We start from the raw sequence: 25,749 nt of genomic DNA, 5'->3' as shown, positions 1-25,749 counted from the left end.
ACGCAAAAGTCGTGATGCTCAAAAGTCGTTCTTCTCTGTTCTTGTTTTCTGTTAAAATTCTTTAACAAATATACACACATGTATGATACAGTATAGTAAATATTATTAAATTTTTGTTGCCTTTTTGGTCCGGTTTCCGTTGCCCTTCTTATATAAGCATATAAATTGGTTTTTGTTGTTGATTTCGCATAGTTTGTATTGGCTATGTTACGTATCGTATTTATATATATATAAAGTTGTAACACTGATTCAAAATTTATTATTGTCTTTACACATATTATAACTTTTGATTTTGAAGTTCTGCAGTGCCATTTTTTGATTATAAAGTATTGCTGCAAAAAACCAAGGTTTTTTTGGCTGCCTTTTTTGTTTTTTTTTTTTTGCATTATGAGTAAACTCTCATAAATCGCACTTTAATTAATTTTTCTCTTATGATATAAATTTTTTATATATAAACATATAATATACACAGAGTATTCGGAATTAAATAGTATTCCTGAAGCAAATGATAAAATAAGTTCAGATGAATTACAAAAAAAATCGAATTTCCACTATCTAAACTAAAATAAACTAAAAATAATGCAATGAAAATAACAATGTTCAAAAATATAGCACATTTCCAGAGTTGAGAACAATTTTAAATTTTAATTTATTATAAGTCTTAATGCCTAAATAACAGACATTCTCTTATAAAAAATTATTTATACTCTAGTTCTGGGGTCAGTAACCTTGTCAGCATGCTGAACTGTGGACTATGACAAAAATAAGAACTAAAAAATGGATAGCGGGAAACCTTTTTCTGCAAAAATGTAGTCCCTTCTTCTTAGTGTATATACGAGTACGACGGTTCATTTAGCAAATGTAACATACTTTCGATTTGCTACTGTAATATCGAATTATCGTACAATAATTAAAAACAAAAAGGGCATTGAATTTTGATTCATCAATTAATGAAACTATTTTCCTTTACATTTTATATATTTTACATTTCGTATTTTAAATATATTTTGTTAATAATAGTACTGTTAAAAGTACATTTGCGCGGCACTCAAAAAAAATTATTTTAAAAATTGTTCACCGTTTCAAAAAGGTTTTTGACCCCTGCTCTTGTTTCAAACATTGAATTGTATTGCTTTAATTACTGTGGCTTATTCTGAGTATCGAATCGCTAAGTGATAGCGTTATTTATAGGCACGAATCATTTGTATGATTTGGTTTGCGTTTACAATAATAATATCGAACTTTTTACGATAATTATAACTATCACGTAGGGATTCGATACTCAGAATAAGACCCATTTATGAAATTTTTAAAAACATAAGGATTTATTTTTTCAAACATTTTGCAACGAATGCTCAATCGTGCATTCTACCAAAGTTTAGTTACTAAAAATTGACACATTTATTTTTCTTGCCACAGAGTTAAGAAAAGAAACTCTCACGTCGTATGTGGAAAGTTTTACAGAAATAGCACACACGATCGCCACCTTTCTTTTTGTAGTCAAGTTAATCACATAGTCAGTTCAAGTGTGAAATAACCAAACTTACGAAAATTCGTGGACCTCATCAGATGAAATATGTTTGTGTAGAGTTTTTTTAATAGACGATAATATTGAATTTTTGACATTTTAATTGAAGTCGATCGAGATTATTGTTGAAAACATGAAAAATTTATTCAAAGCTCCCTCCATTTAGCGCATTGTGCGGCAGCGCATTGAAAAGCTCCTTTTATGTTGAAATGGTAAGCAATATTTTAAATTTAAAAGAATTATTTAAAAATATTGAGGGGAACCAAGTTGTGGTCTTATTCAAACTTACAGTAAGAAAATTTGAAGTATTGTAAATTGTGTTTTCATGAAATATAGGAATTGGAACCACTTTTCTGAAAATGGCTCCCTTTTTCGAATATTTCTGCTCCCCATCCAAAAAATCGAACAACAGCCCTACGTAGAATACAGGGCTTAAACCTGATGATATCACTTCACATGATATTTACATATGCCATACAGGCTACCATACCATATGCCATACTTTACATGATATTTTACATATGCCATACAGGCTACCGGAATATATGGGTAAATTACTTTTCCACTAATATTTTCCAACTTTTTATATACCAATTGAAGAGAATAAAGTTAAGCAAATAGTAATTGGAACTATAAACGAACTATAAGACAAACCAATAATTGGCCGGAAATGTGCTATAAGAAAATAACTAAGACATAATTTTCTTTTCGTTTATATTAAAATTTTAAAACTTCAAGAATACTATCAAATCTCTTATACACATCCTGTATATATATATAGAATATCAAAATGATGGACAAGATTAATACAAAAAAATTTATAATATGTACATATACGAGTATATACATAAATATACAAATAAAATATAATAAAATGGATGAATATTTATTATATACATTTAATATAAAAAGCCTGCGTACACTTAACGTTCCTGTATATCGTCGGTTAAAAAGCAGAAAGCCAGGAAACTGTGTTTTGAGTAAAGTCAATTTGAAAAAATTGTAAAATTGTAAAACTAATCAATTAGTGCAATGGGATATGTCTCTTTAATTTCTGGATTTATAAACTACATTCTGGATTTGCATGATTTTTTGCCACAACAAAGATTATATTATTCCGATTTAATTCATCTATGAATTCCGAATTCCCAAAAAATGCACTTAGTGCTTTCTGCTTTTTAACCGACGATATACATTTAAAAAAGATTAGTTATATTTTCAGGAAAGAGAGCAAAAATTTTACAAAAATATGGAAAATCGTAAAGAGAAGCACTTTTCTGTACAAAGAGTAATAAATAAATTTAAAGAAACATGTTTTTTTTAGTCTCTAAGCCTCGTTCTGGTCGCCCATCTAAATTGACGCCTAAGGAGAAATGCGATATAGTCAAAAGGGTGAAAGTGAACCCAAGATTTACGGCTTCTGAAACTGTAAAAAATATTAAATTTAAATTTAAAAAAGGCATTTGCGCTAAGACTGTACACAAAACTCTCAAAAAAGCTGCTTATAAAAGCCGAGTGATACGTAGAAAGCCATTAGTATATAGGGTAAATCATTTAAAACGTTAGAAGCCCCTTAGCTTCTAGAAGAAAGTTGTATTTTCGGATGAACGTAAATTTTGCACTTTTGAAACTAAAGGAGGACGACAGTCGGTGTAGAGGAAATGTGGTAGTGCGCAAGAAAAAAAATTTACTTCCAACAGTAAAACTTAAGGTGGAGTAATAATTTGCGGGTGTATGCTAGCTAGTGGTTTAGGAGTTTTAAAGTCTATAGAATCAATTATGAAAAGAGAGGATTATTTAGATATTTTTAAAGAAAATTTAATAATAGTGTTTGAAAACTAGGTCTTCAGACACAAGAAGACACATCTTGCTTTCGCAAGACAATGACCCTAAGCATACCGATAAAATTGTGAAGCTGTGACTATTGTATAATGTCAGAAAACAGTTGCATACACCACCCCAATCTCCCATAAAATATTTATGGGATTTGCTAGAACGTAAAATTCGTAAACGAACCATAAGTTCTAAAAAATGTTCAAAGATGTCATAACAAAAGAATGGTCAAAAATCACAATTGAAGAAATTTCAAAACTGGTTCATTCCACGCCAAAAAGGCTACGAGGAATTTTAGCAAGAAAAGGCTAGCCAACTTCATACTCTGAATTTAGTCACATTGGTTTAAAAATTCAGGTGCTGTATGCAGACTTTTTCTGCTCGTTTTGCATACGAAAAATTTTTTTTGTTTGTTTTTTGTAAAATAAAATGTTATATTTTGAAATGTTAAATACTATAAAAATTATTAAAAAAATTGAAATTTCTAAACAATATAATTAATCTCGTTTTAATGCAAAATATACAGGAACGCTTAGTGAATGCAGACTTTTCATACTTAGTTTCACGTTTGTATTAGGACACTGAAAGATAAATCTGTATAATTGAATAATAAATTTTTAATATTTCATTTTGTTCTATATAACTCTCTCGAACCATATACTATATCTATATATACATAACAAGTATACAGGAAGATGTTTGATGATAATGCAGGGTAGCATTAGGATGTAACTATATAAACAATTTTAAAAACAAAAACTTTAAAAATTTGAAGAAATCTGCAACAACGTAACATTTCACATTAAAAAACAGCCCCCCCCCCCCCCCCTATTCAAATATTTAACGAAAACAAAATGTTGCTGAAAGTGTTGTTCAAAGTTGAAAGACTGAAATCAAGTTTTTCACAATTCAAAAAAAAAATTTTGATGAGTTGCGCTCGTGTTATGTTATAAATTTTCGAATTTATAAGCTAATATCTTCGGAATTTATAGAATTCTGAAGTTGTCATTTAAGAGCTTACTATAGAAAAAATTCTACTTTATTTTACTGTACTGTAGACCTAATCGCTCTCTAGCTCTCATAGCTAACGATTAGAGTATATGAACAAAACTGCACTCCAAACAATTATTTTACTTTTACATGCAGCAGTATACACGTGGTATATACACTTAAAGACACATACCATTCGTTAGCATCCTGTATATGTCTAATTTTAACTTGTACATGTCTACAAAAAAATTTTATATTTTCATCATAGATTTTATACTGCGATGGCACCATTTGGCCATATTCCCATTCGAAATTCAATTATATTTTCTACGTATAAAAAAAATTAAACAAATTTCTTAATCGAATATTACACTTTTTTTGCTTATATATTTTGGCAATTTTAAAATAATAAATATCAATATATTTTTTAAATTATTTCATTTAAATATCATAAATGCTTTAACAATTTATATATATATAAGTTCAATAAATATATGACTACTCTTTTATATAATATCAGGTATTTTTTTTAAATTTCTATTATACTACTTTTTTTTCATATACGAGTACTACTTTTTTTCATTTTTGAGTACTCATTTCAACAGGTTAAATTAGATAATGCCCTTTCAAACATATTAAAGGCCGCCATACTTTACAATTACAAAATTTGACAACGGCAAAAATGTCAGCTTCGAACTTACAGAAAACACTATCATGAATTTCGTTCGTAGTTCCGAAATTTGGAAAATTACGAATTTCATATTCTCAATTCCGAATTACTAAAATCCTACTGCGAATATTGCGCAAAAGAGAAATCATAAATTACGTCCGTAGTTTACGTAGAATTCTACGAATGACGAACTTAGCTACGACGTAAACTTTTCACAAATCACAAATTCCTTTCGTAGAGATTATGAATCAGCAATGGTAACACAATTTTTTTGGAGTGTAAAAATCAATACTTTATTTCAACTGTCAAATGTTTATTTATGTTTTTTTTTTTGCTATTTGAGTACACAACTTTCATAAAAAAGGATATTTTTGAAAAGTTTATTTTGAAAAGGATATATTTTTGTATTTGAAAAGTGAAAAAAACAATTCTTTAGCAAATATGAATTAATTTCATTTAACGGTTGCTGTTTTGGAAAAACTCAAATTCAAACAAAAAAATTAAAAGCTTGAAAATTTATAACAACCACTCTCTCTAAATTGCTTGTTACATGTGAGTATTTCTTTCGTACACTATTGAGTGTTATTTTTATTACGAACGTAATTTTTGATTGCTTCATTACGAATATCCGGAGCAGAACTTTAATAATTCGGAATTGAGAGTATGAAAATTGTAATTTTCCGAATTTCGGAGCTACGAACGAAATTCATGATAGGGCTACTGATCTTTCCAAAAAATTTATATTTTTATTGTTTTAACACTCCAAATTGAAATATTAATTTTTAAGGAAATTGGTTGACTACTTTTCTTTATATGCGCAAAAATGTAAAATCGGCTCGTAAACAGGTCCAGTTTCTGAGGTCTGGTATGTCCCAAAATTCGTGACATAGCCATAAATTAATTCACACATAAAATTTCATTAAAATCGGTACAGCCCAAATTGAGACACACGCGTGCATTCACAGGCTCACAGCCCAACAGGTAGATCGACCAACAGCTCTATAAAATTAGTTTATTTATGTTCCTCTACTATGGAGAAGTGTATTCCCACCGAAAACTTGATATCCGAAATTTGGTGCTATCACTTAACCTCCCTTATTGTATTCAATGCGGTCGGCAAATAATAGAAAATAACCTTATTTTAATTGATTATAGATTTATTTTATATATACGCACTTGTGAAGCTACATTATTGACAATTTATCATAAATTCTGCAGTTCATAGTGGTGCCTACTAAATATGTGTGTTTCTGGCATTCAAATATATTATGCTAAAAAATATTATTCATCTTCCACAAAAGTTTCAAAAAAATCGAAACTAAATTCACGTGGATTAATATAACTTTTGGCAAATCTTTGTGTCAAACGTTCGACTTTATATTTTAATTTTATAATATAACATAGTATACAGAAATTTAAACATACATTTATATATATATATATATAAATATATACAAATATATATAAAGAAAATTAATGAAAGAAATCGAGACAAATAGAAAGAGAGAGAGAGAGACAAAGAAAGAGAAAGTAAACAAAGATAATTATTTTTCAAAAAAACAAAAAAAAATTTATAGTTTATTTGAATTGCTACTAATTTTTAAGACTATTTTTATTCAACAATATATAATACTTTAATTATGTTCTAGCAATACTTCTTTATAAATTAATATGCTTAACACACAGCAACAGTTGCATGACATTGAACTTATGTAATATAAAGAAATTATTATTTTTTATATGCACTAATATGACATAAGTACGATTAAAATGAGTAGTGAAATAACAGAGCGTCCAAGACTCGAAAATATTCCCGCCGAAGCAAGGTGATAAAATGCCTCCAGACGGAGAAACAAATTCTTAGTGACATTTTGCTCTTTGTGCCGGCCTTCTCGAATCCTTCCAATATAATCTCTTCGAAGCCTCAACAATTGAAATTTCTCAAAATCGTATATTTTGCAATTTTCACTGATAATTCATGGACGTGAATCTTTCTTTTTTATTGTTTTTTCTTTTTGCATTCGTATATGAATACTTATACATTACCTAATAGGTACAATGGCCAAAATTTTGTTTATTCATTTGAAGCTTCTAACAACCTTTCAGGTAATGGTGCATAATCAATGACGTCAAAAACTTCTTTAGTTTCAGAGATATTTAAATGTAAAATCATTTAAAAATTTAGATATTAAATTTATTAAAATAGATTTTCCTTTAATCGTCATTTACTCATATAATTTACGCACCGCATATTAAAAACCTAACCTTTTTTTTACAGAAAGTTGGAGCATTGTATTCTGACCTCCATTTTCATATAACATAATGTCGCAGAAATCTAAGGAACAAAATATTTATTAGATAAAACCGGGGGGGAAGCATTAAAAAAATAACTCAAGCAAAGTAAAATAAGAAAAATAATTTAAGAAAATTTAAGAGTCTCAGACATTCTGTAGTAATTTAAGATCAAAAAAAGTGTTTCCTTTATAGGAAATAATACAGAGCTTTAAGATATTTATTAGTAAGATACTAATAAGGATATAACTATAATAATAGTAAAATATTGTTCTTATCGTACTCTTACTCCGGTTTAATAAACATTTCTATTAACAATAATCACGAAATTTTAAAATTTTTCAGATGATAATGTAAAAAATTCTGAAATAATGACAAACTACTTTGTAAATAAAAAACAAGAGTGCATAATTTTATGGGAAAAATTTTATGTTTTTAGCTATTAAAATTGCTTATTTTCATAATCCACAAAAATACATCTCTAAAGTAAACACAATTATTATTCACTTTCTATTATTTTAATTTCAACAAAAAAAAAAATGTAAAATTATAAAACAACAACTGGTTAAGACTTTAAGACAAAATAGTTAAGTGAGTCCGCTGTGCAACAAATACGAAAACATTTTAAATCACATAAAGCACGCATAATCTTCTTCAGATTTATATTCGCAGATCTAAGCCACTAAACTATTACGTCAATTTAAAATTGCAATCAGTTTGGGGAATCAGTTTGGATTCGTAATAAAATTTTTGAAAAACAACACACGTACTAATACACATAAACAGATAAATGCCGAATAAAATTGAATCTATGTATATCAAATTAAATTAGAACAAGTCAATAACATTTTCTTATGTTCCTAAATGTATGCAATATATGAATGAAAATTTAATGTTAGTTATGGTTTTCTAAATAACACACAAAGGGCTATAAAATCATCTGGCAACAATATTAACGAGATGAGAGCACAAAAGACGGCCTTAAACAATAAATTTTTCAAAAATGGACTTTTCTATAAATGGTTAAAACATATTTTTGTTATGAGTTGTTTTTTGAATTCATTTTGAAAGTGTTACAGTGTATTTAAAATACTTATTAAACTAAAACTAATTTTGGCAACACTAAAAAAGTTTAAAATTTGTGAAAAAAAACTTACCCTTAACATCATCGTCTTCTAAAGTTGTGCTTGATGAATCAGTTGATTCTTTTACTTGCGAACCATCACCCTTTTTTGTGATCATACTTCTACCTACAGTTTTTTTTAAAGATACAAAAAAATTTTAAAATAAAAGAAAAGTTGTGACATAGAAATTTTGTTTTTATAGTAGGATTTAACAGGAATTTCGATTTAATGGTTGCAAAATACATTTATGAAATAGATCACATAATTACGGAAGATAACTTAAAGGTATTAAGAGAGGTGAAAAACAATTAAAGTATTAAGAGAGGTGAAAGGAAAACAAATCAAACAAAGACTGCCTACTGAACAAGGACGAAGGTAACGCGACTACTTGGCTCTTTAAATTAATTATTTGACCAATTTTAAGGATTAAAACAGGTACAATTTTAAATGTAATTAATAATAAAAATAAAAACATAAAGAAAAATTAAATTTTAGATTAAGTCAGTTGAAAATAAGATTAGGTCAGGTATGATATTTCTAAATTTAATAGATTTTAATTTTATTATTTGTTGCGTATGTAGCGCACGAAATATATAAGCAAAAATAAAAAGTATTTTATTCCGAATACAAGTTAGTCTCCTTTTCTTACACGCAAAAAAAATTTATGTTTCGGAAAAATTACCAACTATTGAAGAATTTTTTCAATTTATATAAAATAAAAATTATAGTAACTTACTTGAAAAATTTCTTGTTGCTAACATTGTTGTTAAAATGGCGCCTTTAAGTTTACGACGAGCATTGAATTTCTTGAGACAATCGACCGTTTCTTGACGATGTACAACAGAAGCAACTCTTTCTCTTTGCTAAAGTTGTTTTGGAAAAAATACATATGTATATAAGAAAACCAAATATAAAGACACAATATAAATTGTTATAGTTTTAATATAATAATTTACGCATATCCAAGGATGTTTAAGTGCTTCAGCAGCTGTAATTCTTTTATATGGATTAACAGTTAACATTTGATTTATTAAATTTTTAGCTTCAGGTGTTACCGTATCCCATTCTGGTGATGGATACTATAATATTTCAATAAAAGAAACAAGACAATAAAGAAAAAAATGGTAAAAATATCATAATATCCTTACATCATAAGCGCCAGCTTTGATTTGCGAATATAATCGATGTTGATCTTCATCCCAAAATGGTGGATATCCAACTAATAGAATATATAGGATGACACCTATTGTTGTTTTTGGAATATAATTTTAATAAATTAAACAACTTTTTGAAAAAGAAAACTAACTTACCACAAGCCCATATATCGACTGATTTTCCATATGGTTCCTTTTTTAATACTTCTGGTGATAAATAACCTGGTGTACCAGCAAAACCAAACCATGCTTGATGATCACCTTGTACTTCAATAGCTAAACCAAAATCAGCTAATTTAACAGCAGCACCTTTTGCTTTGCTTGCTAATAATAAGTTTTCTGGTTTTAAATCACGATGTACAACACCATTTTGATGACAATGATTAACTGATTCTAAAATTTGCTGAATACAATGTGATGCATCAGCTTCGGAATAAAATTCACGTGCAACAATGTCTTCAAATAATTCACCACCGGTTACCAAATCGAAGACAAGATAATGATAATTCTCTTCTTGTATGCTATCGTGCAGTCGTACTTTTGAAAAAAATTTAACAATTTTATAAATTTTCGGATTAGAAATGTTTTAACTTATATTTACTGAAAAAATAAAAAAGAAATTTACCAATATTTGGATGTTGTAATTTTCTGCAGATTCTAGCTTCCCTTTCCAGCTTCTGAAAATCTAAGAAAAAAAAAATTGCACATGCATTAATAACGTCATTTTTTAAAAGTTTATTTAAATCAGCAAATTGAATTTTTTATTTTTTGAAACCTGAAAAAAACTGTTGGTTCGAAATTTTTATCATTTTCCAAAAAAAAAAAAAATTTAAAAAAAAAGTGCTTATTAGTTTCACTTTGTCCGTCCGTTCGTCTGTCCGTGCGTCTGTTTACAAAACTTCTATACCCTTGAAAATAAAAGCTGAAATTTTAGATGTACAGAGATCTTTACTAGAAACTTATTTCCGTAGAAGAAAATTTTTATCTATCTTCCCCCTCTAAAAGTTATACCCCCCCAAAACCCTAAAAATTCCATTTTTCAACTTTTTACTGTAGTAGAACCATATGCATTTTGCAAATTTTGCAAACGCAGAAAAGCAGTGGATTGCTTCTTCTATCACGGGATACTATAGTTAAACTTTCAAAAAAGAAAATGGCCGTTCGAATTTACCGTTATCTAAAATTCGCTTTTTGCCAAATTTTTGATAACTTTTTTCTTCTAGACCCCAACTTATAGGAGCCTGAAATTTTAGCAACTTTTAGACATTAATAAATAGTTTATTTCGTTAGAAGAAAATTTTTTTCCATCTCTAGTTATCATCGCTTCTTGAAATTTGTAAAATTTGAATGTTTGACGCCTTATATATTCAAAACCGCAAGCTTTCTCAAATTTCTATAAAACCATAAAGCTAACGGTAAATTCCATGACATTAAAAAATATAATTATTTTTCTTAACTCACGCAATTAACCCTTAAAATCGAGCTTTATGTTAACTACTCTTTATATTAATTTTTGGTTTATTTCAAAGACTGCATAAATCGTTCATCCTAAATATATGCAATCCTAGAAATAGTTTCCTATATAAATGAAAGTAATTTTAATATAATAATAGAAAATCACTAGATTGTTTTTGAAAGCAGCATTTTCACTTGTTGAAGGGAAAAGTGCTACAATACAAACCATTGGTTTGACCAACTTTATTAATCCCTGTTATACTAAAATTGAATATCATTAAATATGATCATACGGGATTTATATTGAAAAGGTTTCGCTGCGTAATTTTTCTATTTGATTTAGGTTCCAGTAGATTTTTAAAAATTCAAAACCACGCTGTAAGATATCAGGTCCGATAAAGGGATTCAGAAAAAAAAAACATTTTAAATATAGTTCGGTCTATGCACAATTAAATTTTTTGTATAATTGATATTTGATATTAATATCTATATTAAAAAATTTATTAAGACTAATCATAATCACGTGAAAGACCGAACAAAAATTTTAGTATAGTCATGGTGTATCAAAACAAAGATTTTATAATACATTCGAGAAGTTTTGTTTTGTAAAGAGTAGAATAACAGCGCAACTACAAAATAAGTCGTTCAAGTATAAATATATGAAAATGCAAGTGGAAACTCATGGTATTACTTACAGAAAAATTGAGGTATCAATTAAGAAAAGTTATAAACCTGAAACAAATATTTCTGAGCAGATTTAGAGGTGAGCGCTGGGAAATTTTTCTGTTCAAGAAAATAAAATTGTTTACACACTTACCTCTGGCAGTTAACTTTTTTGTGTTGATTATTTTTGCAGCAAATTCCAGACCAGTTGATTTCTGAACACATCTTTTAACAATTGAGAATGCACCTCTTTATTTTACATATTATTAAAACAAAAAAAAATAAAATATTATTTAAAGTTTTTAAGTTTTCTTGCCAAAAAAAAAAACACTTACTTTCCGAGCTCTTCTTTAATATCGTAATTATCTGAGAAGCGCGTACAGGCTGCTGGTGCAGCCATCGCGATTGCACACTTGAAGAAATCTATTTTTAATTGATTTTCCTTTTATTCAAGAAAATCTTTTCTTTTATTTTTAATCCCGAGAAAAAATTATTTCAATGATCTTTATCATCAAAAAAAAAAAAAAAAAATTAAATGATTGCAATTTGAAATTTCACCTTTTTTAATTTAATTTTAATTTTTATCTGTTAAAATTTTGACTGTAATACGAAAAAAATCTGTGAAATAAAAAAAAAAAAATTCAAATTATTTAGACATGCTACTAACTATACCTATGTATATAATTTCAACATTTTTAACAATGCACAAAAAATCGAGGATAGGTTCTCTTAGAAACAATTACGACAGACCTTTCCTTATCAATAATATTTTCGAAAATTTTAAGCTGTTTTTAGGCAAAAATAAAATCTTTAAAAATTGAATAGAATAACTTATTATAAAACCTATATTTACTTATGCATTTTGAATTTATTCGAAGTATTGAACTTAATAATTGCTACAACTCCAGTTGTAATAAGGTGTAATAACTACAGAATAAAACACATAAACACAAACATAAACATAAAAAATGTTTTGTGCTCCCAGTTTGTTTAGTGCTCCATTTGTTTTTTAAAGCTATTGAAATTTTTCAGAATTGGAATTTTTTTAAACTTTTTTTCCATATTTTTCAAAGTTGCCAAAAAAGCATTTTGACAAAAAAGTTAATTTAATACGCTACACATGGTAACGCTGCTTCAATGACAAAAAATTTTTGATAATCTACGCTGCAATTAATTTCATATTGATCGACTTGGCGCATAACCTAAATGCGCATAAGGCTTATGAGATCTTGTGCCATTGTGCCAGTCATTAGCTTTGTTTTTTGGTTTCTGATTTGGTTCGAATTGAAATCGTGATATTTTAGATCACTACTTTTTTCTATTAAACTTGAATTTAAGATCTCGAAGAGTTAACGTTATTTGAGAAAGTGATTTGGGCTGTTAATATTTTATGCAAAGAAAATTTTTCGGCAATTTTATTTTATTTATATATTCCTATATTTTTGTATTACTATATATGATTTCTATAATTAATTCTTGAAGATTTCAGGCGGTTGATTCAAATAAAAAACACGAAAAAAGAGAATTCCAGCGGTACCACATAACGGGCCTAAGTGGTCCAAGTGTATTCTTTGGGCGTGAGGAAGGGTTGTTAACTTAATCAAACTTAGTATATGATGCTATAGATATATTGGTACAATTCTTAAAATTGATATTGTAACCAAATAATGTCTCGGAAACATTATCAAAGAAATACAAGTGCTTGTAATTTTTTTCTCCTATAATAAAATTCTGATAAAATTTTCATTCTAATTGCATAAATTTTTTTATAATAATGTATACATAGTTACGTACTAATATAAAATAATTTAATTATTCAAAGTACATAATATGGTAGTTTAATCATATACATATAAATAGTATTTTTGGAACTTGTAAATAAGTATATATTATCGAAATTGATTGGAAAATTTAACACAATTTATGTATGTGTCTCTATACATGTATACAGCAAATTCATTAAATTACAATTTAATTACATTTAATTACAAACAAATCGCCGAAATTTTGTAATGCGTACAATATTGTATTTATTATTATAAAAAATTATTTAGTCACTTAGGTGTATATTCCAAAAATTTAATCAAGCTTTAATACACATATGTGTGTACATATTTTCATAACTCAAATACTTATATATACCCATTTTTCAAAACGAAAAAGAATGTATATTTCACATAATAACAGGAGGGTGCCACCATCATATTCTTTCTGTATACAGTGGAACTTCCCGTATCGGTACCTTCCTGAATTCGAAATTCTCTTATACTCGAACTTTTTATTTACATTAAAGCGTTACATCTGTTTTTCATACAAAACAGTCTCTCATAATCGAAAATCTCTCGTATTCGAAATTTTCTCATAGTCGAACTATTTTTGAGTCTTTTTGAGCATAAATTTTCTCCAGCTCGAACTTTTATTTTTTCTTTCTTTTTTTTTTTATTTTTTGTTATGTTTTGTTTGTTTCGAAATTGCCAGAAATGTCAAATAGAACGAAAAAACCGATTAACTGAGTTTGTTTGAAAAATTTTTGTGGAAAATGTTTTCAAAAAAAATTAAATATTTAACATTACAACAAAAATGCATATGAAAAACCATTCACCGTTAGCGATTACTTAAACCTGGGCCAAAATGTTAAAACAAATAGTTTATTAACAGAAACATTAATAACATTATAGCATTGAATACAGATGAAGTAAATACAGCTAATATTAGCGACTACGAAAATTCAACAGAAGATTTCTGTTTCATAAAACGTTCTTCTTCGTCAGCTGATGAACCCTTACACATTATAAGAAATGCGTTTTTAAGCGAAAATGATTCACCTGAAGAATTTTTTTAAAATTTACATAAGTTCGAAAATTTTTTTTACATAAAGCCAAATAAGGGAATGCGGCAAACATATACACTATATAACGAAAGTCATCATACACCCTATATTTTTGCTATTTCTCCGAATTTAGTACAGTTTGATAAAAATTGCATTTATAGTTTCAAAGCACAATTAATTTAAAGAACATTGAGTATAAGATGCAAGGCCCCACTTAATGTATGCTCCCACTTAAGAAAAATATGAAAAATTTGTGATTTTTTTTGCAACGAAAGTTATCATACATTAATTTTATGCAACCTGTTTCGCGACATTTAGGCACCGACATAAAATATTTTTTAAAGTAGGCTTATAATTTTATTGAAGCACAAGTCAATTTAATTGTTGTTTTCATTTAATAAAGTCCACCAACTTCAAGAAAATAATATGGCAAAAACACGTAAAGAAACCACAATAGAGGAAAGGGAAATAATAATGAAATTGAAACATAAAGGCAAATCTGTCAGACAAATTGGGGAAATAATTGGTCGGAGTTTCTCGACAATTGCCCAAATAATAAACCGTGCCGAAAATTCAGGAACTGTAGAAAATCGACAGAGAACTGGTCGTCCTTCGAAAATGGATGACCGTACTAAGAGAGGTGTTTTGCAAGAATTGAGGAAAAATCCAAAACTGAGTGCTCCAAAATTAGCTACAAGTACATCACAAAAATTGCATACTGATATTCATGCCCAAGCTATACGTAGATTTTTGTGGCAAGAAGGATATCATGGCCGAGTTCCACGTAAAAAACCGCTAATATCAGATATTAATAAATGCAAGAGAATAGAGTTTGCAAAAAAATATGAAAAAGCAACTTTGGACTTCTGGCAAACCGTGCTCTTCACAGATGAAAGCAAATTCAATGTTTTTGGTGCAGATGGTAGAGGAAAAATTTGGCGCAAGTGTAATGAAGCACTGGATTTGCAACATATTATACCCACAGTAAAACATGGTGGGGGTTCTGTGATGGTTTGGGGGTCAATGGCGGCGTCTGGGGTTGGCAATTTAGTTTTTATTGATGGGAAAATGGATCAGTGGCAATATTTAAATATTATTAAAAATAATTTAAAACAGTCTGCCGAAAAATTAGAGTTGGGATCGACCTGGGTCTTTCAACAGGATAACGATCCCAAACATACTGCGAGAGTTGTAAAGGAATGGCTGTTGTATAACGTTCCAAAACAACTCCATTCACCACCCCAGTCGCCTGATTTGAATCCCATAGAACATCTATGGGATTTTTTAGAACAAAAAATCAGGAAACACGACATAACTGGCAAGGAGTCTTTGAAACGCGTAATAATTGAAGAATGGCATAAAATACCGTCGACTGTTACTTGTAACCTAGTCCAATCTATGCCAAGACGTTTGGAAGCTGTGCTTCAAGCGAAAGGTGGACCAACAAGATATTAGATACCATACTTTGTGCAATTTCTTTAAAATTTTTATTTAGTGTATGATGAATTTCGTTGCAATTTTTAATAGAATTTTTTGTTTTTGTTTTATAACTTTGAATTAATGAATTGTTTTTGTTATATATAAGCTTGTATATTTGTTTTACTTCATTTTCTAACAAATAATAAAAATATTAACTTATTTGGATATCTTTGATGCTAAATTATTTAAAAAAGTAATGGTGTATGATGACTTTCGTTGCTGTGTGTATCTTTGATTTTTTCCCATATCTCATGTACAAAATGGATAATATGTATAACATACCATAACTATATGTGCATATGTATGAATATAAAATAAATAAATTTTTTTTGTAATTTCATGTTTACTTTATTTTTTTTTTAAGGAATTTATTGGTTTTTTTTATATCTTTTCATTTTAACGCTTATTTTGCTCAAACTTCCCCTAACGGAATTCTCTCCAACTCGAACAAATTTTTTAGCATTTAGCGAGTTCGAGTTGGAGAAGTTCCACTGTACGTTGAGGATATTTTCTTGATGCACAATATATTCAATCAATATTTTGGGATTAAGGTTATTTATTACAATTTTTCATTTTATATGCATACATAGGTATATGTAATGTTTAATATAAGTATTATATATACATATATTTACGATAAATATTATCGACTTTTTTTTTGTTTTACTCGTGCATACATACATATATGTATGTGTATAAAATATCTATTTTTGAAAGGCGATATCAAAAAACAAAAAAAAACAAGACAAAAGTTAGAACAACAAGTGGAAAAAGAATAAATAAAAAATAAAAAAATAAACTAAAAATAATTGAATTTATTACTTAAACTCCTTAAATATACAGTCAATACACAAACAGACACACAGGCACACACACAGTATGGCCATAAATACAAAGTTTCCATTGCATACAAAGTTTTTCATTTATGCGAATTATTAGTCGAGCTGTTTTACACAAAACTTTCAAAAAAAAAAAATCATCCAAAATTTTTTTATTATTATTCTGTCTGTTACCATCCTTTCCCCCCGCCTCTTGATAATTTTAATTAATCGACTACACAATATATATGTTCCTCATACAAGATGTTAGAGCTCATTAGATGGGTGGTACAGCATGTGCAGTAAGGAATGTCCGCACTCAGAGGAGGGGACACAATAAATCCTTATATGTGGTCTGGGTGCACTATTACCCAAGTTGTACAAATACACAAATCTATAATATTTATATAAGTTCATATGTCAATCAAACCCAATTTTTGAAACGGAATTTTTAAGTTAATTTTAACAATTCCTAATCCAATCCTAATATTTAAAATAGTTTTATAAGATAGGGTAAACAATTAAATTAAAAATATGGGTAAGTAGCTACCTACCCGGGCCCATTCTTTATACTATATATACAGAAACTGAACTGAATAAGAAGTTTTGTTTATTTTTGTTTGTTTGTATTATAGATTAGATTCCAAATTTTAGAGATTTTCTGGAACTACTTTAAATAGAAAAGTACCGAAACTTCAATAATGCTTTATAAAAAGTTTAAGTACGGTATTAATACGGTTGTCCTACAGTCTCAGAGATTTCAATACCTTTACATTGTAAAAAAAAAAACTGCTTAAACGTTTGATACATTTTGGAATACAATTTTTACAATATTAATACGTTCTTAATAATTGTTTGTAGCACGTTCGAAAATTCACGCTACATATACTAAAAATATAGATCGTTCGGAAATTACTGGCTGCAATAAATCTTTAATAAAGAAATGTCAGAAATGTAGCGCAAACTTCTAGGTCAAATTTTGCTGCTGCCTCGTGAAACTTTTTTTTTTTCATATTTAAATTTCAAAATGACAGATTCAGATATTGAAGGATTATTAAAGTAAGTGTTCTTTAAGTTCAAAATTTCTATATTTTGCAGTGAATTGGAGGGCAAAAAGTTTTGCGGTACTATTTCATAAACAATGTCATTTCTGTTATTTTCGAACGACTGATTATTTAGAAGTTTCAGAATTTGTAGACTGCGTTAACTAAAAAAACTTAATTGAAGTTTTTGCATACTGCTTAACGCTTAGAAATTTTAGTTCTAATGTAGAACTTTCAGTGCAGCGTGCATAAACGAAAACCCCCTATAGCACTTTATTGCTGAAGATATATGCTAGATAACTTAATTGGTTATTTCTGGCAAAGTTTATATGACATGTATAAGAAAAGCGTGCTCGATTTTTTCGATACCCAATTTACTTTTATTTTACGTAAAGAACGCATTTAGGAATAATGTATTAAATGTACAATGTTTTTTACTAAGAGCTTTGGAATGTGATACTTTGTAAAGTTAACGTTGTAAGAGCATTATTTAAGTCACGGGTACTCTATATGAATTTGGATGATCATGAATGAGTCATTGACGAAACCAATAAGTTGAAAGCAACCTAAACTGTATATACTTAACAACTATGCCATTGAATATGAAAATGTTTAAGTCCATAAGTTAGTAAGTCCAGTATTTAATATCAAACTTGGGGTAATCCAAACCCAAATTATGACGGTTCAAAAAAAAATACAAATTTGGTTGGTTTTTGTTTTTTCACTAATTGCGCAAAGTATTTTATAATTTTTTCTCAAATTGGATATAGAAGGATTTTCTTCACATATTAAATATTATGGACTTTGAAATAATGAAATTAAATCGCAATGAGTACCTTCTACAATTGAAAATTGCTTTTTACATTTTAACTTTATAAAAAACTACTTACCAAATTTTTTTCATTAAATAAAACTAGGTTAGTTCGTTCTTGTTAGTGTTTTTCGTTCTAGTGGTGCAATAGAAAACTTGCAAATGTTTTTCGATTAATTAATTTTTTAATCAAAAAAGTGTCCTTATGATGAGAACCAATTTTTGTGTTCTCCTTAGGCAATAAATGAATAAATAAATAAATAAACGAGTTATTTATGCAATAGGAATAAGAAATTTTAACCGCGAGAAATTTAAATAAAGAAAATTTTTTCTCTATATAAGTATATGTATTTCATTCTTTTTTACAGATTTTATATTTTTGAGTATGAAAACCAAATTGTTAATTACAATATTATAGTAGTGGAATTTTAAAAACAAAATTAATTTAAATTAAAAGTAGGTAAGATATGTAGGTACCCTAAGTATCGCGATTTGTTGAACTTTAGTACCATATAACTACAATATATGCATTTCCCTCTATACTTAAACACGTATATGTATATAATAACAGTTTTTATATGAAAAAGCTTCTATGCTAGAACAAAAAATTTAATAAGGAGTTTTTAAAAAGGGTTTAAACGCATGTCAAAATTTTTTTTTTCCTTACTGTCCACATACTCTGAAGAAACTTTTTTAGTTTTTCTGAAAAATTTCTTTCGAATTTCAACATTTTTTTAACTAAATAAAAAATTACTTTGTTTTTTCTCATAATTCAATTTTTACCTTCCATCTTCCTGAAGGGTGTTATCACTTTGGTATGGAGTTTGTAACTACTTGAAGGAGTCATCTCCGGTATGGCCATATGTGTATATTCCTGTTCAGCGCAAAATTTTACGTTGATTTAGACGTGTCCGTCCATTCGTCCGTCCAATCGCACGATAACTCAAAAACGAATAAAGCAATCGGCACCAAACTTTCACAAGTTGTTTCTTTTCTGCCAAGGATGGCTGCCAGTGTAATTGAATTCGTAAAAAAAATTCCGACAATGGGTTCGTGCAGTTGTCATACAACAAGTTTTTTTTAATATTTTAAAAAATGAAACAGATATTAGGATAAAATTTTGTAAAGATGTTTTGAATTATATTTTACACTTGTTCTGAAAATTTTATTATATTTTTGAATTGTTTGGTAGATGCCAAACAATTCCAAAAGCTAATTCTATATTTTCGGAAAAGTAATAAAACTAGATTCATGAAATTTGGCAGTCATGTGTCCAATTGTATGCCACATATATCCCTGAAGTTTTGATGGAATAGCTTAACAGGTTTGGGTAGCTGCCACATAACTCCAAAAGCAAATTTAAAATATTCGAAAAAATAATTAAGGTTAGGTTCTTGAAACTTAGCAGTTGTTTTTCAAAATATAGATCAGAAATATCCGTGCAACTTCTATAGAGTGGCTTGACGGGTTCGAGTACTTGGTATATAACAATGAAAGCTAATTCTAGATATCTCAAAAACAAATTTTTAAACTCATATTGCAAGGTTTATACGGACTAAAACGTTTTTACTTGGTTTTATTTATTTTCACGTTTGTTTTTATTAAAAATGTTTGTACAACACGGTGTACAAAAACTTTAAATCTACAACTAATCCAAAACCATTTTGAATTTCGATTTTTTAAAAAAAAATAAAAAAAAAAAACTAAAATTCTTGTACCTTTTATTTTTTAATGGGCTGTCAAACACTTCTCTCCCTCAACCCCCTCCCCCCAACACACACACTCATATAATTTTTTGTTAGAAATTTATCAAAACCCTAAATAGAAATTGAATCATCCCTAAAATTATTTGCCATCTTATGCGAAACACCCTGTATATATATGTACGTATAAGGTTTGTTTACTATTAATATTAATGTTAATTATTATTAATAATTAATATTAATGCTAAAAGCATTAAACAATAAAAAAGATATGGATTTATGTATTGTGAAAATGATAAGTAATTCTTTTGATTTTATTGGGGAAAATTTGCTATCAATTATAAATGAATCTCTACGTTCGGGAATTTTTCCCGATTGTTTAAAAGAATCTATGGTGGTGCCTATTCAGAAGGTAAAGAATACCAAACTTTGCAATGAATTCCGTCCAATCAACATGATTTCAATATTATCTAAAATTGTTGAAAAGGTTGTATTTAACCAATTGGAGGAGTACTTCGAAAAACGTTATCTCATTTCTCAACATCAGTCTGGACTTAGAAAACGCCACAGTTGTGAATCTTTGATTAATCTCGTAGTAACAAACTGGAAAGTTGCGATTGACGACAATAAGCATGTAGTAGCAGTTTTTTTAGACTTACGACGTGCGTTTGAAACAGTTGACCGTTATAGTTTAATTTCAAGTTGAAAAAATATGGCATTGATCGTATTGAATTAAAGTGGTTCCAATCTTATTTAAAAGACAGAAAGCAAAGGACAAAAGTTGATGGAGAAATATCTGATCCCATAGAAGTTTCTTTAGGAGTTCCTCAAGGCACTATTCTGGGCGTTTTATTGTTTTTAATATACATATATAAACGATATGGAGAAGGTAACAAGAACGGGAAATTTGGCGTTATTTGCAGATGATGCATTAATATATGTTGTGGGTAAGAATATTGATGAAAGTATACATATATAAAATTAATGATGATTTGGAACAATTAAACAAGTGGTTTGTAATTAATAAGCTTAAGTTAAATTTTGAAAAAAACTAAATGTATGGAAATTAACGGTGTATTAAATAATGAGATAAAAATTAATTCAACAGATATTGATGTTGTTAATGAGATTAAATATTTAGGGGTAGTTATAGATAGTAAGTTATGCTTTAAACCACATTTAGATTTTATTTGTAAAAAATTAGTAAAAAGTTAGGATTTTTTTCAAAAATAAGTTTTTAATGTAATGTTGAAACATCATTTTGAATTCTGTTCATCAATACTTTTTACGTTTAATGCTGAAATTATGGGGAGGTTGCAAAAGCTTCAAAATCGAGGTATGAGAATAATATTAAAATTACCAAAACATTTATCTTGGAAACTTTGAAATGGATGAGTGTGTCCCAGCGGGTTAAAATGAATGTATTAATGACGGTGTTCAAAATAAAAAATAAAATGATGCCAAGTTATTTAACTAATAGATTAATTTATGTTGAAAATGCACAAAATTATAACTTAAGAAGTTTCTTGGATTTTATATTAAATTTTTATAGAAAAACCAAAACGCAAAATATGTTGATAAGGGCTTAAAATTTTTTTTACGAATTACCTACAAATTTAAAGTATGAGAATAATTTTAAAATGTTTAAAAGAAACTTAATTCGACACATATTAGAAAACTTTGCTCTTTAATGAATATGTATATGTATACATATATGTATATAGTAAAAACAATTTTTGTAAATATGAAAATTTAATGTGATAATGTAAATACCTTAGTATTAATTGTAAATAGTTATTCTTATACTAAATTAAGAAATTAATAAAAATAAATAAAAATAAAAAATAAATGAAATTAATATTATTAAGCGAAAAACAAAATAAATATTCATCTGAGTTGAACAACACAAAAACCACCAAATATCGCAGTTCGGAATATATACATTCGTTTAATTGCAGATTTGGTTTCGGAATAATAAATTTTGAAAATTACAATATTCCCAATTTAATCATATTTCATTAGTTTGTTCAACAAAAGAAAATGCTGTTTTTAAAAACAATCTACGTATACTAGACTATTAAAATTATTTTCTTTCATATACGAAACTATTTCTATGATTGCATATATTTAGGATAAACGATTTATGCAGTCTTTGAAATAAAGCAAAAATAAGTTTAAAGAGGCATCAAAAATTTAAATTTTACAAATTTCAAGAGGCGATAACTTTTAGAGGAGGGAGATAGATAAAAATTATGTTCTACAAAAAAATTAGTTTCTAGTAAAGATCTATGTACATATCAAATTTCAGGTTTCTATCTTCAAGCGTGTAGAAGTTTTGTAAACAGACACACGGGCAGACGGACGGATGGATGGACGGTCGGTCGGATGGACGGACGGACGGACAGACGGACTGACAGACGGATGGACGGGTGAACGGACGGATAGAAGAGTGGACGGACGGACAGAGTGAAACTAATAAGCACTTTTTTCAAAAATTTTTTGGAAAAGTGCAAAAAATACCTATTAAATCAAAAATTTATTTCAAATTTTCAAAGAAACTAAAAAATGTAAATTTGCTACAAATATTAAATTTCAAATAGCTAACATAGACGGGAAACTCTAACATTAAATGTATGATAAAATATATACATAATGGCTGTTTTTTATCACAAATCAAACTGAAATATTGATTGATGGTGCTCCTCAGACTTAATGACTTAAAAATTTAATAGTAATTTTGCTATAATGAAAATTATAAACCAAAAAATAAGAATTAATTGGTTTCTGTGTTCTGTTCTAAACATCCACAAAAAAATAATAATTATTTCCATTTTACTTTACAAAAAATTTTTGCAATAAATCTTGTCTGATGAGAATAATGAGTCTGATATCAAATAAGGTTTATATATACGACTTTCATAAGACTCCAAATTTATTCCAAAAAATTATTCAATATATTTCCAATATAGCAAAATAATTTGGATTGTAATTGAAATTTAAGCGCTTACCTACATACATAACGTAATATATTTGGATTGGTAGGTCCTTTTACCTACATATTATCTGCATTGTTTTTGAACAGGCTTCATTAAATATTATATTGGATAAATTTATGTTTTATTTAATAAATCTAATTTTCCTTTCAAAATTTGAAACAACAGTTTGCTTGGCAAGAGATTTTGACGAGGAAAAAGCAATGGTGGCAACATTTTTGAAATTTTTAACAGCAAACAGCTGATTTTTGATTGCGATTTTTCTTTTATAATCTTTTTAAATATTGATTTTTTAATTCTGTTTTAACAACAAACTTAAATAAAATTGAAAATAAAACTTCGCTATTTTAATTGTATAATTACAAATCGGATTAAATTTGATAAATAACTAAAACTACTGTACGTCATAACATCTGGTGTATAGTTATTAAATAAAATCTAACTCTGGAATCATCAAATATTTAAATTACCAAGAACAAACAAAAATATCTTTATTTAGAGTTTTTATTGTACCAAAAAAAGACCAACCAAGCCCAACATACAATAATATTTATAAATGAGCACGCTACTATATAATTTTCAAAAACTTCAAATTTTTTTTTGGTGTTTATTTTGGAAAAAGCTCTCACCGTGTCTCTTTCTTTTAAAATGAAATGAAGCTTTCCGAACACATATTAAATTAATTCCGAATATCAGCAATAGCAAAAATAGTAGTACTTGTTTTTCAAATTCAGCACGAATGAGGTCACAGTTTAGTGTAGGTACACATAAAAAATATTACACGCTTTTCTTATAAATATTTAAATTTGTTAATTTTAAATGGTTAGAATTATGGTAATTCTTCGGTTTTTTTTTTTTTTGGAAAATTAAAAGAGGAAACAAATTTTGTCCTTTTTTTGGACAAGATTTACAACATATTTTCCCGCGTACTAGCAATTTTGCCTGTTTGTATTTATAAATTAGTTTTTTTTTATTGAGGTAGAGTGGTAGGTACCTATCACCTTACCATCCCTACATACATTATATACAATTGGTAATCAATATTTCTTTCTGTATACACACGTTAAAAAGATTAATAAAGAAAATAGGTAAAAAAACTTTTAGGCAATTTTTTTCTACTTTTTTTTTATATAAATTTAAAATTGGCTTCACTAGTTCAATTAGTGTAATACCTATACCTTTTTGTACATACTTTTATAGTATTATAACAATCCTCACTCTGCAGATAAACTGCAAATATGAATCAAACCACAAAATTGACTACCAAACTCGACATACAAATAATAAACATTTAGCAAATATTTTTGTATAACACAAGGATGCCTTTATTCTGGCAATGTCCTGTGCATGTATTCATGTATTTATATATATATATATATATGTATAAATTGAAATCGAAATTATATAGCTCTTAATTACTTTAAATATAATGTATAGGTTTTAACAACATAATTTGTTTTTTTTTTGCAAAGCTTCTTAAAATTATAAATTTGCTGGTTAAAATTTTATCATTGCTGCGGGGACGATACAAATAAAAAAAAACCGAAAATCATTAAAAATAAAGTAAAAAGGACTTTTTTTTTAATAATGGATTCTTAAATGGTTTTCAGTCAATTCTTTATTTTACACACAAATTATTCCTGATAGAGCATTTCTAAAGCGTTTTGTTTACAAAGAACTAACTAAAATATTTTTTTCATTCCTTCTTTAAGGACTTGGAACTAATTATAATTGGTGATCTTTTTAATAATTTTTCTTCAATTTTTCTTTATAAACATACTATAGGCAATTATATGTACATAATATGCTCATACGCATTTACAAAAATACAATGTTTTCCATATTTAAATTTACAATATTTTACCCTACTAAATTTTATTTCACTTTAAATTTTAATTTTTACATTACAATTTCCAGTCATCACACAAATTTTTTTTTTATTTTGTCGCAATTCACATATACATACATCACATCATAAATTTTGCGTGTACATAAATATTAAAGGACGACCAAGAAAAATATTAAATAACAGACACTTAATTACAAAAAAAAAAAAAAAAAGAAAATAATGGAAAAAATAAAAACCACCTAACCTGAACTACACCAAGTAACAGTTGAAATAAGACTGAAAATTAATGAAAAAGTATTATACAGATAGACATATAACCAATGCTGTCGTAAATGTGCCAATTGCAGTAGATTTTTATAGGATTTGAGAAACATTAACTGCATTAATACTGCCTTAATAGATTTGCTGCAATTAAAAAAAACAAACGTTGGCTTTCATGTGTAAACTCTTAAAAGATATTTTGGCAAACATCTAGATAATAGGTTGAACATTCCATTCAATTCATTTATGTTTC

General features: G+C 27.7%; 1 protein-coding gene across 2 annotated transcripts in view; it reads right to left on the bottom strand.

The window, feature by feature from the left end:
* Positions 1-25,497, bottom strand: part of LOC129606516 (calcium/calmodulin-dependent protein kinase type II alpha chain) — a 35,814-nt gene extending 10,317 nt beyond the window's left edge. Inside the window, exons 1-9 of one of the 2 annotated variants that reach the window (XM_055516870.1) lie at positions 25,480-25,497; positions 12,045-12,327; positions 11,864-11,958; positions 10,217-10,276; positions 9,748-10,128; positions 9,586-9,680; positions 9,394-9,516; positions 9,174-9,300; positions 8,471-8,566 (exon numbers count right to left, since the gene is read on the bottom strand). In XM_055516870.1, coding sequence (XP_055372845.1) covers positions 8,471-8,566; positions 9,174-9,300; positions 9,394-9,516; positions 9,586-9,680; positions 9,748-10,128; positions 10,217-10,276; positions 11,864-11,958; positions 12,045-12,109 — 1,042 coding nt within the window. In that variant the 5' untranslated portion in view covers positions 12,110-12,327; positions 25,480-25,497. The remainder of the gene's footprint in view (positions 1-8,470; positions 8,567-9,173; positions 9,301-9,393; positions 9,517-9,585; positions 9,681-9,747; positions 10,129-10,216; positions 10,277-11,863; positions 11,959-12,044; positions 12,328-25,479) is intronic. The other variant, XM_055516879.1, reaches the window with a different exon arrangement.
* Between the last annotated feature and the right edge of the window lie 252 nt (positions 25,498-25,749).

This window comes from Condylostylus longicornis, unplaced genomic scaffold, assembly GCF_029603195.1.
Source record: "Condylostylus longicornis isolate FDR11 unplaced genomic scaffold, ASM2960319v2 ptg000003l, whole genome shotgun sequence".
In the NCBI taxonomy this organism is placed as follows: Eukaryota; Metazoa; Arthropoda; class Insecta; order Diptera; family Dolichopodidae; genus Condylostylus; species Condylostylus longicornis.
Note: the sequence above shows the minus strand (reverse complement) of the source record. Positions and strands in the feature narration are given on the sequence as shown.